The 14,358-nt window shown below is 44.5% G+C and overlaps 1 protein-coding gene across 9 annotated transcripts in view; it reads right to left on the reverse strand.

Annotated features, from left to right (window-relative positions):
- Positions 1 to 636: 636 nt before the first annotated feature.
- ZKSCAN5 (zinc finger with KRAB and SCAN domains 5) overlaps positions 637 to 14,358 on the reverse strand; it is a 30,113-nt gene continuing 16,391 nt past the window's right edge. For 4 of the 9 annotated variants that reach the window (XM_019030951.4, XM_004045847.4, XM_055393134.2 and 1 more), the window contains 4 exons: positions 14,207 to 14,289; positions 13,813 to 13,948; positions 7,683 to 8,288; positions 637 to 2,993 (listed from right to left, as the gene is read on the reverse strand). In XM_019030951.4, coding sequence (XP_018886496.1) covers positions 1,852 to 2,993; positions 7,683 to 8,288; positions 13,813 to 13,948; positions 14,207 to 14,289 — 1,967 coding nt within the window. In that variant the 3' untranslated portion in view covers positions 637 to 1,851. The remainder of the gene's footprint in view (positions 2,994 to 7,682; positions 8,289 to 13,812; positions 13,949 to 14,206; positions 14,290 to 14,358) is intronic. The other 5 variants (XM_055393132.2, XM_055393131.1, XM_019030952.2 and 2 more) reach the window with 2 other exon arrangements.

Raw genomic sequence — 14,358 nt, forward strand, 5'->3', positions numbered from 1 at the left:
ATCTTTATTTTCCTGTTTGTCCCAAACCTCTACAAGTCAATAGATCGCTTTCCATCTGTATCCCATCCCAGTTCCCCACAATTGAATGACTTAGAGACTGGACAGGTACCACATGCCAGGACTATTAACAGTGATGCGGGTCTTCACTCCCTCCTGGCGAGTGACCAACTCCACAATCCACTCTCACAGCAGCTTCCTAGGACCACTTGTGGCACCGAATGTCTTAGATCAGGTTCTCTAAAGCAGAGCCTGAGACAGGGATTCAGAACCATGTGATTGACAGTGTGATTTATTTGGGAAATGCCTTTGAGGGAGGGAATGAAACAGGATAGAGAAGGGAGAGAGCTTAGCACGGATGAAGGCTCAGAAAAAGTCTAGCTTGGCCTGATCCAAGGGTGCCAGAGCAGTCATAGCACCCTGGAGTTTTCTCCGCTTTAATCAAATGAACCAGGTGTTGGGGTGTAGAGAGGAAGTGACTCCTGGGTGAGGTGAGATGGCTCTCATCTCCTGAGGGCAATTCTCCAGTTTCTGGAGAACAAGAGCTGTGAGCACTTGCGGCCCAAACTCAGAGCAGCTGGGGATGGTGGTCTCAGCTTGGTAGAGGGGACTGGACAGGGCACCACAGTGTACAACACATACGGTCAACAAATATTTATTGGGCATTTATTGTAAGCCAGGCAAGTCAGCAGAAACAGGGCCTGAGCAGTGCCCAAGAGCACTCACTCACTCTCCCTAGCAAACAGGCTCAGGAGAACTCTCTCATGCATGTCATCCTCTTTCCCACTCAAAACTCCCACCCCAACCTTCCTGGAAGGCAGGGCTAACAGGACCTCCTGCCTGCCTGCTCATGACTGATTACTTTCAATCCCAGCTGCAATGCAAACTGAAACTCATTCTGTATATCACCACTCTACAGGAGAGGTCTATTTCTGGGGCACCCAGGAGTCAGCACACATACTGCTGGGACCAGGACTCGTAATTCGCCTTGGTCCAATTCCTTCTATGGGTTTAGCTGCCCTCATTCCTGTGGGTAATACAAGATCAAACAGTCCACAGCTTTGCCTGTCTTCTCTGTTCCCCTAAGGTCCCTCTCCCTTTGCCGTAAGATGTGACTGACCAGCACAGTTTCTCCTGAATCGACAAACTGAACTCCTCCTTCTACTGGCTAAACCCTGACATCAGTAGAATCAAACCAAAAACAAGGTAGAGTGTTTCACAGAGAAGTGGTGGCTTGAATAAGGCAGCAGAAACACATACCATCCAGCCCCTGAACCTGAATTTTGCCAAAACAGAGATACTTTAAGTCCATTTCTTTTCAAAGGGGTTAATGCTCAAAGTGGGAATAGTGACTAGGGTATTCTAGTGGTTGGAATAATAATTTCTAGAAAAGGTTCATTGCTGAGGTACCAAAACAGACATCATGCTAAAGAATTCTTTTACTGTGCGCTTCCCTGAATAGATACGCCGTCAAACAAGGCAGAAGCTACAAATAAAGCTTACTTCTACTGAACTCATGAGGCTGTTCCTAGTGTCAGTTTTGAGTTTCAAGTGAAGACTGAATGTCAACTGCAGGCTTTCCGAATTCCTCGACCATGTCCATCCATGGATTCTCTTCTTGTCTAGATTCCTAAGCATGAAGATGCTAACTAAAGCATTTCTCAATGGGGAACATGAAAAGATATCTATTATTGTGGGTTGTCCGGTGTTCCTAAAGGCTGAGTTCTAACTAAAGGATTTCAACCTATTTTTGAGTTTGATGGTAACGTTGGAAAAATGCTTGATGTTGTTACTTTGCTCATTATAGGAGTATGGTTTCCCTTCAGGAAGGCTTCTCTAAAATTAAGAGCTATTCTACAACAGAGACCCCTCTACACTTAAGGTATTTATGGGATCTGTCCTCTCATGGCTTCTCAGGTGTTTAAAGAGGCTACAACTCCAGCTGAAATTCATTCCACATTCTTTACATTGAAAAGGTTTCTCACCAGTATGGGTTCTCTGATGTTGATTAAGATGTGACTTCAGAGTGAAGCCTCTGCCACATTCATGACATTGATGGGATTTTGTGCTGGAGTAGATTTTTTGATGTTGTTTGGTGTGGGAACACTGGCCAACATTTTCTCTACATATATCACATTGATAGGGCTTCTCTGCTGTATGAGTTCTGTAATGCTGAATGAGGTCTGAGCTATAACCAAAGGCTTTTCTACAGATATCACACTGATAAGGCTGCTCTTGTAACTCAATCTTCTTGTCTTCAATCACTGTCAAGTTCCAACTATATGCTTCCTCACAGATGCCATTTTTTTCATTTTTCTGACCCATGTGGAGCACCTGATGTTCAATTAGGCTAACATACTGAAAAAAGATTTCCCCACATTCACGACACTGATGGGATTTCTCTCGGGAGTGGAGTCGAAGATGTCCAGCCAGGTGGGAACGCCTCCCAAAGCCTTTCCCACATTCGTTACACTTGAAGGGTCTCTCCCCACTGTGCACGCTCTGATGCTGAACAAGGTGGGACCTCACTCTGAAGGCTTTCCCACATAAGGGACAGGTGTAGGGCTTCTCACCTGTGTGGACGCGCTGATGCTGAGTTAGGTGCACGCGTTGGTTGTAGCTTTTCCCACATTCCTCACACCTGAATGGTTTCTCCCCAGTGTGTATTCTTTGATGTTGAATAAGATGTGCACTCTGAATGAAGCTTTTCCCACACTCGTTACATTTATGTGGTCTCTCTCCAGTGGAGGATTTTTTGTGGACATATGGGACTTCACCGTAGTTCATCCTCTTTGAAGACGGTTGTCCTAGTATCTCTTTCATGGGAATTCCCTGCTTTCTATCCAGCTTGCCTTGAAACTCACAGTCTTCTCCAAAATCTTGAACTTGAGAAACATTTCTTTGGGTTTTTCCAGATAGTTCCATGTCTGCTTCTGAATATTCTGAAATTTTCTTCTTAACACTTAATTTTGTGTTCTTACTTCTTTTGTCACTGCCTAAAAAAAATAAAGAGCAAGTGCAAATGTCATCAGTACTTTTTTTTTTGAGATGGGGTCTTGCTCTGTCGCCCAGGCTAGAGTGCAATGATGCGATCTCGGCTCACTGCAACCTCTGCCTCCTGGGTTCAAGTGATTCTCCTGCCTCAGCCTCCCAAGTAGCTGAGACTACAGACGTGCATGACCACACCCTGCTAATTTTTGTATGTTTAGTAGAGATGGGGTTTTGCCATGTTGGCCAGGCTGGTCTCAAACTCCTGACCTTGGGTGATCCACCCGCCTCAGCCTCCCAAAGTGCTGGGATTACAGGTTTACGCCACCGTGCCTGGCCCATCAGTTTTTTTATAAAGGAAAAATAAACTGTCATAAAAAATGTTCATCAGATGAAACTATGATATAACAGGAGTAACAGAGGTGGACGTGTGTGTGTACTTGATGCCAACAGGAATGTAAACAAGAAACTTTTGGAATTTTCCGATGAAAAGAGCAAGACTCATCCACAGGATGGCAGAAAATATTTGCAAACTATGCATCAGACAAAGGACTAATATCCGGAATCTACAAGTAACTCAAACAAGTCAACAAGAAAAAAAAAATCCCATCAAAAAGTAGGCAAATGACATGGAGACAGTTCTCAAAATAATATATACAAATGACCAACAAACATGAAAAAAATGCTCAACATCACTAATCATCAGGAAGGTGCAAATTAAAGCCACAATAAGGTACTCCCTTACTCCTGCAAGAATGGCCATTATTAAGAAGTCAAAAGGCCGGGCATGGTGGCTCACACCTGTAATCCCAGCACTATGGGAGGCCGAGGCAGGCAGATCACCTGAGGTCAGGAGTTCGAGACCAGCCTGGCCAACATGGTGAAACCCCCATCTCTACTAAAAATACAAAAATTAGCTGGGCATGGTGGCGGGCGCCTGTAATCCCAGCTACTCAGGAGGCTGAGGCAGGAGAATTGCTTGAACCCAGGAGGCAGAGGTTGCAGTGAGCCAAGACTGCACCATTGCACTCCAGCCTGGGCAACAGAGTGAGACTCCATCTCAAAAAAAAAAAAAAAAAAAAAAAAGGCCGGGTGCAGGTGGCTCACGCCTGTAATCCCAGAACTTTGGGAAGCCGAGGTGGGTGGATCACGAAGTCAGGAATTCAAGACCAGCCTGACCAAGATAGTGAAACCCCGTCTCTACTAAAAATACAAAAATTAGCTGGGCATGGTGGTGGGTGCCCTGTAATCACAGCTACTCCAGAGGCTGAGGCAGAGAATTGCTTGAACCCAGGAGGCAGAGGTTGCAGTGAGCCAAGATTGCGCCACTGCACTCCAGCCTGGGCAACACAGCGAGACTCCATCTCAAAAAAAACAAAGAAGTGAAAAAACAATAGATGTTGGCATGGATGTGGTGAAAAGGGAATGCTTATACATTGCTGGTGAGAGGTAAATTAATACAACTTCTATGGATAACAGTATGGAGACTTCTTCAAGGACCAGAAGTAGATCTGCCATTTGATCCAGCAATTCCACAACTGGGTATATCTACACAAAGGAAAAGACAATATACCAAAAAGACTGTGAGCGTATGTCTTCTGCAGCACAATTCACAACTGCAAAGATATGGAACCAATCTAAGTGCCCGTTGAGCAATGAGTGGATAAAGAAAATGTAGCAGGCTGGGTGTGGTGACTCGTGCCTATAATCCCAGCACTTTGGGAGGCTGAGGCAGGTGGATCACCTGAGGTCAGGAGTTCAAGACCAGCCTGACCAACATGGTAAAACCTCATTTCTACTAAAGATACAAAAATTAGCAAGGGATGGTGGTAGGTGCCTGTAGTCCCAGCTACTCGGGAGGCTGAGGCAGAAGAATCGCCTGAACCCAGGAGGCAGAAACTGCAGTGAGTTGAGATCACATCACTGCACTCCAGCCTGGGTGACAGAGTGAGACTCCATCTCAAAAAAGAAAAACAAAAAACAAATACACAACTGGGTGGTGAGAACTGACAAAAACTGGAAGAATGAGAGTGAAGGATGATGAAGAGGGTATGCAGTCAGGGAATATCTGACTAGGAGTCAGGAAATAAGGCAAAATGAGCCAACAAGAAGCACTGTCAGAGGGTGGGTGATACAGCAATCCCTGCCCCCTTCACCCTTAGCCAACATTCTAGCCTCAGTTTTCCTCCCCCGGCATGTCATCCTTCTCCTTTGGGAATGCTCATCACCTTTACTATCTGCTACCCCCACCAGACCATCGGCTGCATGAGAGCATGGACTGTATCTCTGTTCTGGTCACTGCAGATCCTGTGCAACTAGCAACACAGACTCTCAATAATATGGCTGGATGTGCAAAACATGTATTCCCCCTTTGATCCAGAAAAATGAGGGAGGACCGGGCATGGTGGCTCACACCTGTAACTCCTAGCACTTGTGGAGGCCAAGGCTGGAGGATCGCTTAAGCCTAGAAGTTCAAGACCAGCCTGGGCAACAGAGCCAGACCCCTTCTCTACAAAAAATACATAAATTAGCTGGGTGTGGTGGTGAACACTTGTAGTCCCAGCCATGCAGGAAGCTGAGGTGGGAGGATTAGTTCAGCCCAGGAAGTGGAGGCTGCAGTGAGCTGAGATCCCGCTACTTTACCCTAGCCTGTGTGACAGAGCAAGGCCCTATCTCAAAACACAAAAATGCCCCCCCCCCACAAAAAAAAATGTGGAAGGCAAGTGAGTATTCACTGGGAAACTAGCCATAGAAACAATTGCAGGGAAGGTATAAAACAAAAGATAACTATTTTAAAGCGATTGCTTTTTCAAGTCCAAAGCGCTATTGGTGGATTTTCCAAATGAGGGAATCATCGAGTAGAACGGGAAAACACTAGCTGAGAGGATAGCTCAGCTCAACCCAGAACTTTAAAGACACTTTACTGACTTCTGTGCCATGGTGGAAGATGCAGCGTGGCTGTAAACATCAAAGGCAGAATTAAAAAAAAAAAAAAAAAGAAAAACATTTTGGCTGGTCTTAGAATTGTCTGAAGAATATTAGTAAGGGCCTTTAAGTTCACAGCACAGTTTATGACGATCTCATTTACAGATAAATTTACTGCCATTTGAACAGATGTTTAAAAATACGGGCCCGGCATGGTGGCTCACACCTATAATCCCAGCACTTTGGGAGGCCAAGGCGGGTGGATCACTTGAGGTCAGGAGTTCGAGACCATCCTGGCCAATATAGTGAAACCCCGTCTCTACTAAAAATACAAAAAAAAATTAGCCAGGTATGGTGGCAAATGCCTGTAATCTCAGCTACTCGGGAGTCTGAGGCACGAGAATCGCTTGAACCTGGGAGGCAGAGGTTGCAGTGAGCTGAGATCGTGCCATTGCACTCCAGCCTGGGCAACAAGAGTGAAACTCCATCTCAAAAAAAGAAAAGAAAAGAAAAAAAGAAAAAGTCACAGGCATAAACAGTTATCGGGACAAAAGAGAAAAAAACTGAAGTTCAACAACTGGGAACAGTTGAGTAAATTACAATGCCACCACACAATGGCAGACTGTCAGAAATAAAAAGGAGGGCTGAACAGCACTGGAAAATGTGTACGTTTAATATTTAATTCTGAGTACGACTACGTGAAACAGACTTAAAAAAAAAGGAAACATACTAAGTAATAACAGTTCTATTAGTTAGGGTGATGTGATTATGGGTGATTTATTTTTTCTTTTTATTTTCTCCAAGCTTCCTGTACTACTGTTATTTTATTGGGTTTGTGTTTGTTTGCTGTTTGAGAAGTCTCACTCTGTTGGCCAGTCTGGAGTGCAGTGGCTATTCACAGGCACATTTATAGCTCACTGTAGTCTTGAACTTCTGGGCTAAGAGAACCTCCCACCTCAGCCTTCCGAGGAGATGCAACTACAGGCACGTGCCACCATGCCCAGATAATTTTTAAATTTTTTTGTAGAGACAAGGTCTTGCTATGTTGCCCAGGGTGGTCTTGAATGCCTGGCCTCAAGTAATCCTCCTAGCTCAGCTGCCTCCCAAAGCACTGAGATTACAGGTGTGAGCCACTGTACCCATGCTATTGTTTTAAAATAAGTAAAATAACTAAATTGGGAAAAGGGGAAAGAGAGAAAAGCATATAAGAGAGCCAAATCCTCATTTACTACCATAGAAAGTCATAGATAACATTTAAAATTGATGAGCCAACTAATAGTAGTAGTTTTATTTTAAAATACAGAATTACCAGAAGGAACCACTAACAGCTGAGAGCACAGCCAGCACAGTGGCTCATGCCTGTAATCCCAGCACTTTGGGAGGCCAAGGCAGGCGGATCGCCTGAGGTCAGGAGTTCAAAACCAGCCTAGCCAACATGGGGAAACCCTGTGTCTACTAAAAACACAAAAATTACCCAGGCATGCTGGTGCGCGCCTGTTGTCCCAGCTACTTGGGAGGCTGAGGCAGGAGAATCGCTTGAACCGGGGAGGCAGAAGTTGCAGTGAGCTGAGATCTCGCCACTGCACTCCAGCCTGGGCGACAGAGCGAGACTGTCTCAAAAAATAAATACATAAGAACCAAATAAACGATAACCTTTGCCTCTTCCTACCCCCCCAGTATCACCACCCATCTGTCCTGTTGTACTGTACTAATAAAACACCTTTTGCTTTTCGCCTCCATTTATCCCCCGGATATAAACTCCTCACACGTACATCTCTGGGATTTCTCCCTGAAGTGGCGTTTTAGGTGTTCGATCAGATGCGAATGGCGACCGAAGTTCTTCCCACACTCATTGCAGCCGTAGGGCCTCTCTCCGCTGTGGACACTGTGGTGCTGAACCAGGTGGGAACTCACCCGGAAAGCCTTTCCGCACACCTGACATTTGTAGGGTTTCTCCCCTGTGTGGACACGCTGGTGCTGGGTGAGGTGCACCCGCTGATTGTAGCTCTTCCCACATTCTCCGCACTTAAACGGTTTTTCTCCAGTGTGGATGCGCCGATGCTGAATAAAGTTTGAGGCTTGGAGGAAGAATTTGCCACAATCGCTGCATCTGTGCCCTCTCTCGCCATGTGTGCTTTGCTTAGGGCTGATGTCTGTGATTGCATCCAGATCCCTTTTCTGGGAAGGATTCTGCCTTGATTTCCCCACAGTGGGGTTGACCTGCCACCTTTGTAACATGCCTTTAAGGTCACTGACTTCTGCAAAGTCTGGATCCTGAGGAATGCTCCTTTCGGTGTGTTCTGGCGCCACCCAGTGTGATTCAGAGTCATCAGAAATCTGCTTCACTATGAGCTCCATATTGTCCCTGGACTCATAACCTGAAATAACAGAGGGAGAATTAAAAAATGAGCTTTTCCTTGAATTTGAAGAAATAAAATGAGGGGATAATGAAGTGAAACTGACATGTGCTAGGGATCCATGATTCTGTAAAGGGACTTTTACAGTACAGGGATGGGATGAAAAATATTCAAGCAGAAAAGTGAGGGAGGTTAGGGAAGGAAGAAGAGCTGGCAAAAAATGTTCAAAGGAAGGAGACTGAAAATCAGTCATTCCACTGAACGAAGAGGGTCTCCTCTCAGTGTGGCACTTACAAATACCTGTATCATGTTAAATGTTCTCTTGTGTGTGTGTGTGTGCACGCGCGCGCATGTATGTGTGTGTTTTGAGACAGGGTCTCACTCTGTCACCCAGGCTGGAGTGCAGTGGGGCAATCATGGCTCACCGCATCCTCAACCTCTTGGGCTCAAGCGATCCTCCCACCTCAGCCTCCCAAGTAGCTAGGACTACAGTTGCACACCACCATGCTCAGCTAATTTTTATATTTTTGTAGAGAGGAGGGTCTCATTATGTTGCCCATGCTGGTTTCAAACTCCTGAGCTCAAGTGATCCTCCCACCTCAGCTTCCCAAAGTGCTAGGATTACAGACGTGAGCCAACGCGACTGGGCAATATTCTTTTTTTTTTTCTTTTGAGACAGAGTCTCACTCTGCCACCCAGGCTGGAGTGCAGTGGCGCGATCTCGGCTGACTGCAACCTCTGCCTCCCGGGTTCAAGTGATTCTTCTGCCTCAGCCTCCCAAGTCACTGGGACTACAGGCACACATCACCACGCCCAGCTAATTTTTGTAATTTTAGCAGAGACAGGGTGTCACCATATTGGCCAGGTTGGTCTCGAACTCCTGACCTAGTGATCTGCCCGCCTCGGCCTCCCAAAGTGCTGGGATTACAGACATGAGCCACCGCGCCCGGTCACGACTGGGCAATATTCTTAATAAAACTGGATAGCAGGTTATGCAGCTAACCCCATCTTCACCTTCCTCTTCTTGTGAATTCATAGCCTAGAAAAGAAAGGTGATCTTTCTAGGTTTCTCAATGCCCAAAGGATTTCAGTTTGGTATGACTTAATCTAAAGGAAAAAAGACATTCTTTCTATATCCTGAGAAGAACCTACTACTTCCAAGAGCTAGGTTAATGTTCAGCAGTCACTGATAAAACCGTGGATGTTTCAGTGTCTATAATTAGTTCCTTTGTTCAACTGTATCAGCAAGATACTTTACTCAAAACACTGATGTTTTAATATGGTTTGCAGAGACAAATCTTCAGTAGTTAACAAAAAATAGAGTATTAGCCAGGCACAGTGGCTCATGCCTGTAATCCCAGCACTTTGGGAAGCCAAGGCGGGCGGTTCACTTGAGGCCAGGAGTTCGAGACCAGCGTGACCAACACAGCGAAACCCTGTCTCTACAAAAAACACAAAAATTATCAGCCGGGTGTGGTGGCTCACGCCTGTAATCCCAGCACTGTGGGAGGCCGAGGTAGGCGGATCACTTGAGGTCAGGAGTTTGAAACCAGCCTGGCCAACATGATGAAAACCTGTCTCTACTAAAAACACGAAAAAAATTAGCCAGGCATCGTGGCACACACCTGTAATCCCAGCTACTCAGGAGGCTGAGGCACGAGAATCACTTGAACCCAGGAGGCAGAGGTTGCAGTGAGTTGAGATCACACCACTGCACTCCAGTCTGGGTGACAGAGCGAGACTCTGTCCCAAAAAAAAAAAAAAAACCCAGGGAGTATCATGGCCTATTAAGAATGTCCCAAGATGTTTTCGTGAGGAGAGTTTTCTGTATTATATTAGTAATAAGAGCTAAACATTTGCTGAGTGCTATGAGTCCAGCACTACACTAAGTACCTTACAATTTTATGGTATATTTAATCCTTACAATGACCTTTAAGGGAGCTACCATAATCCTTTTTTGATATAGTCAGAAGTTATAATTCCTAAACTATGAAGACAATTTTAATTTTAATTTACCATATAGCTACTTTTACTTACCTTCCTAAAAAGACAGTAAAAACAGTAAAAACAGGGATATAAACAAAAAACCCTATCACAAAACCAGAGTTTTTATGTTTTTTCCTCCCTCATTTAATTATGCAGCTAATCCCAGCTACCATAGTATTTTTTTCTCTTTTATTCATATCTACTGGTCTCACACATTGATTGATTGATTGACTGATTGATTGATTTGAGACTGGGTCTTGCTCTGTCACCCAGGCTGGAACACAGCAGCACAATCACAGCTTACTGTTACTTCTAACTCCCTGGTTGAAGCGATCCTCCCACCTCAGCCTCTACAGGCATGCACCACCACGCCTAGCTAATTTTTGTATATTTTGTAAGGGTTTGTCTCACTATGTTGCCCAGGCTGGTCTCGAACTCCTGGCCTCAAGTGATCCTCCTTCCTTGGCCTCCCAAAGTGCTGAGATTACAGGCATGAGTTCCTGCGCTCAGCAGGCAGCCTACTCACTTCCTCCTCCCCTTGTCTCTCAATGGAGACATGTCTCTCGAGCCAAGGTCAGTCCTTCCTCCTTTCTGTACCCCAGATCTCACCATACCTTCCTGCTTTCCAGGGATCTCCCAACATCAGCTAACTGCCCCTCCATTTTTTTTTTTTTTTTTTTTGAGATAGGGTCTCACATTGTCACCTAGGCTGGAGTGCAATGGCGTGATCTCAGCTCACTGCAACCTTCACCTCCCGGATTCAAGCAATTCTCCTGCCTCAGCTCCTAAGTAGCTGAGAATACAGATGCGTGCCACCATGCCCGGATAATTTTTGTATTTTTAGTAGAGACAGGTTTTTGCCATGTTGCCCAGGCTGGTCTCAAACTCCTGGCCTCAAGTGATCTGCCCACCTCAGCCTCCCAAAGTGCTGGGATTACAGGCATGAGACACCACGCCCAGCCTGTCTGCTCCTCCTTGCCTCCATATTCTACTCTACTAGTTCTTCTCCAGAAGCATTTAAATATGCTGAAAATTTCTCCCATTAACAAAACATACAGGCCAGGCATGGTGGCTCACGCCTGTAATCCCAGCACTTTGGAAGGTCGAGGTGGTTGGATCACCTGAGGTCAGGAGTTTGAGACCAGCCTGGCCAAGGTGGTGAAACCTCATCTCTACTAAAAACAGAAAAATTAGGCAGCTGTGGTGGAGGGTGCCTGTGGTGGAGGGTGCCTGTAATCCCAAAATTACTCGGGAGCTACTCGGGAGGCTGAGGTGCGAGAATAGCTTGAACCCGGGAGGCAGAGGTTGCAGTGAGCCAAGATCGTACCACTGCACTCCTCCCTGGGCAACAGAGCGAGACACTGTCTCAAAAAAAAAAAAAAAAAAGGGGAAACAAAAAACAATCCACCCATCCAACCCATTACTCTTTCAGTGACCAGGCCTCTCTTCCCCTTTAGAGACAAAGTCCTTACATTCATCTACGATAGCTTTTTCAAATTCCACTCCTTTGCAATCTTCAAAGAAACTATCTCTTGTTCCCCAACACCCCTGCCACTCCACGGAAACTGCTGCCTCCAAGACTCATTTACTTATGTTGTAAAAATCTCACTTCCAAATCTGATGGGTACTTTCTTTGATTTTGACCTTTGGTGATGCTGTTATTAATAGAAATCCGCAGATGTGAAAAGAATCTAACACGGCCTTCCGAGAGAAGTAAAGGAGGCAGAAACCACTGGCCATGTAATTAATGTAGAATAGTGTATTGAAGTGATAAATACAGATGTTATAATGAAGAGATAGAGAATGAGAAAAACATCAGAAACTACACATTTAAAACTGCTTAGAGAATACCATAGAAAGAACTATGCCAAGAACCTCAAACTCTGAAATCCATTAGGTACCTATAAAGTAACTGAAAAAGATAAAGCAAGAGTAACAGGCTCAAATAAACAAGCAAGCTATTGGAAATTAATTTAAAAAGAAAAGAATTTTTTAAATTTGCATTAAATATAACATTTATAGTATATGAGTAATTCACTGAGATAAAAGGCCCCATGAAAAATCAATAATCATAAAATTATTGATTTAATCAATAATTTTAAAGCATAAGTTTGATTTTTTCCACAAAAATTAAAACATCAAAATAAAAAAAGACTACCAAGATCCCAATAGATTAATGAACAGAGGCATGCACAAATAAATCAAAAAAAAGGAAATAAATATAAATAATATCAATAGTAATTAAAAATTGAAAATTTAAAAGAGCAGAGTCAGCTGTATACCTGTTAAATAAAAGCTTGTGAGTGAACTAAAACTGTTAAACAATGTAAACTGACATAATGTTTTTCAAAAGAAATTTTGCATTGTGGGCTGGGCACGGTGGCTCACACCTGTTAATCCCAACACTTTGGGAGGCCAAGCTGGGCAGATCACGAGGTCAGGAGTTTGAGACCAGCCTGGCCAATATGGTGAAACCCTGTCTCTACTAAAAATACAAAAATTAGCTGGGCGTGGTGGCACGTGCCTGTAACCCCAGCTATTCAGGAGGCTGAGGCATGAGAATTGCTCGAAACCAGGAGGCAGAGGTTGCAGGGAGCCGAGATCGCGCCATTGCACTCCAGCCTGGGAGACAGAGTGAGACTCCATCTCAAAAAAATAAAATAATAAAATAAATATATTTTGTAGTGTGTATGTTTGCATCTGAAGTCTTCCAGTATGCCTGATAGAGTGGTTCTTCTAAAAGAATTTACTAAAAAAAGGCTAAAAGCTATAATCTCCAAAATGTTTGCAGGAGTGCTGAGATTTTTATAACTGCTCCAGACAGTACAATTAAATATTAGCTTCCAGGATTATAACTCAGTTAGAAATAGGGCCACAAAATTCAAGAAGCGATATGACAGGTAAAATGTAGGTGCCAAGGCGAACATCATAAAATAGGTATCAGTGACTTAAGAATGGTAATGAAGTCCTCCGAGTAGCTGGGATTATAGGCGCCCGCCACCACGCCCGGCTGATTTTTGTATTTGTAGTAGTGATGGGGTTTCACCATGTTGGCCAGGCTGGTCTTGAACTCCTGACCTCAGGTGATCCACCCGCCTCAGCCTCCGGAAGTGCTGGGATTACAGGCATGAGCTACCACACCTGGCAAAATTATTCAATCTATTAAACAGTATAGTAACTACCAAAAATTTGTTAAAGTCCAAAGGACTCAAGTGATTCTCCCACCTCGGCCTCCCAAAGTGCTAGGATCACAGGCATGAGCCACCACAGCCAACCCACTCTTATTTTAAAGCAGTAAAAAGTTAGCATCTGCTGGATTGCAAAAACAGTCCCCCCAAGTACTATCAGTGTTTAATCATACTCTTATTAAGATGGAAATGATCAGAATAAGCTGAATAAGAAAAAAAAATGAAGGCTGATTTATTCTTTTACAAAAAATAAAAAAAAGCAAAGTCATAGCACATAAAACATAAATGCCATTATAAGATGTGCCAGAAATACTCTTTACAAGATAACAAAATAAACATGTCCTAATCCATGCAGATGAAACAATCCTTACCCATGGAAGTAATACTCCCATAGTTCTCCTTCCTGTCATCCCTATAAAGGGACTTCTGGGACTGGTCCAAATGCCCCCATTCCTCCAGGATGAAGGATACAGCCACATCAGCCACCTCTTCAATTTTCACCAACTTCTGAAACAGGAGATCTCCACTAAATTCTCATTCCCTATGTCCAAATTTGGAGTGAGGGGAAGAACTGGGCTCATTAAGAAAAGGAACGGGGGAGGAACGGTGCCTCAAAGAGGACGGGGAAGGACTAGGCAGAAAGGAAAAAGGCCAAAGGAATGAAGGTACCAACCCAAGATGGGCCTAGTCACTGGCTAAAGAAACAGAACTCCTGGTGAAGGTTCAGGATGGCTCCTCTCTGAGGGCAAAGGGGCACCAGCTCACCTGGGACCCAGTTGAGAGAAGTGAAGCTGTCAGCTCCTGGCTGTCCTTCAGGGGAAGGGAAGGAACTTGGAGAACAGGAAGGGCTAAGGGAGGAGAAAAAGAGGTTTAAGTGAGAACATCTTTGCCTGGTTCTCATTGCCATCATGTTCCTC

This window comes from Gorilla gorilla, chromosome 6, assembly GCF_029281585.2.
Source record: "Gorilla gorilla gorilla isolate KB3781 chromosome 6, NHGRI_mGorGor1-v2.1_pri, whole genome shotgun sequence".
Lineage (NCBI taxonomy): Eukaryota > Metazoa > Chordata > Mammalia > Primates > Hominidae > Gorilla > Gorilla gorilla.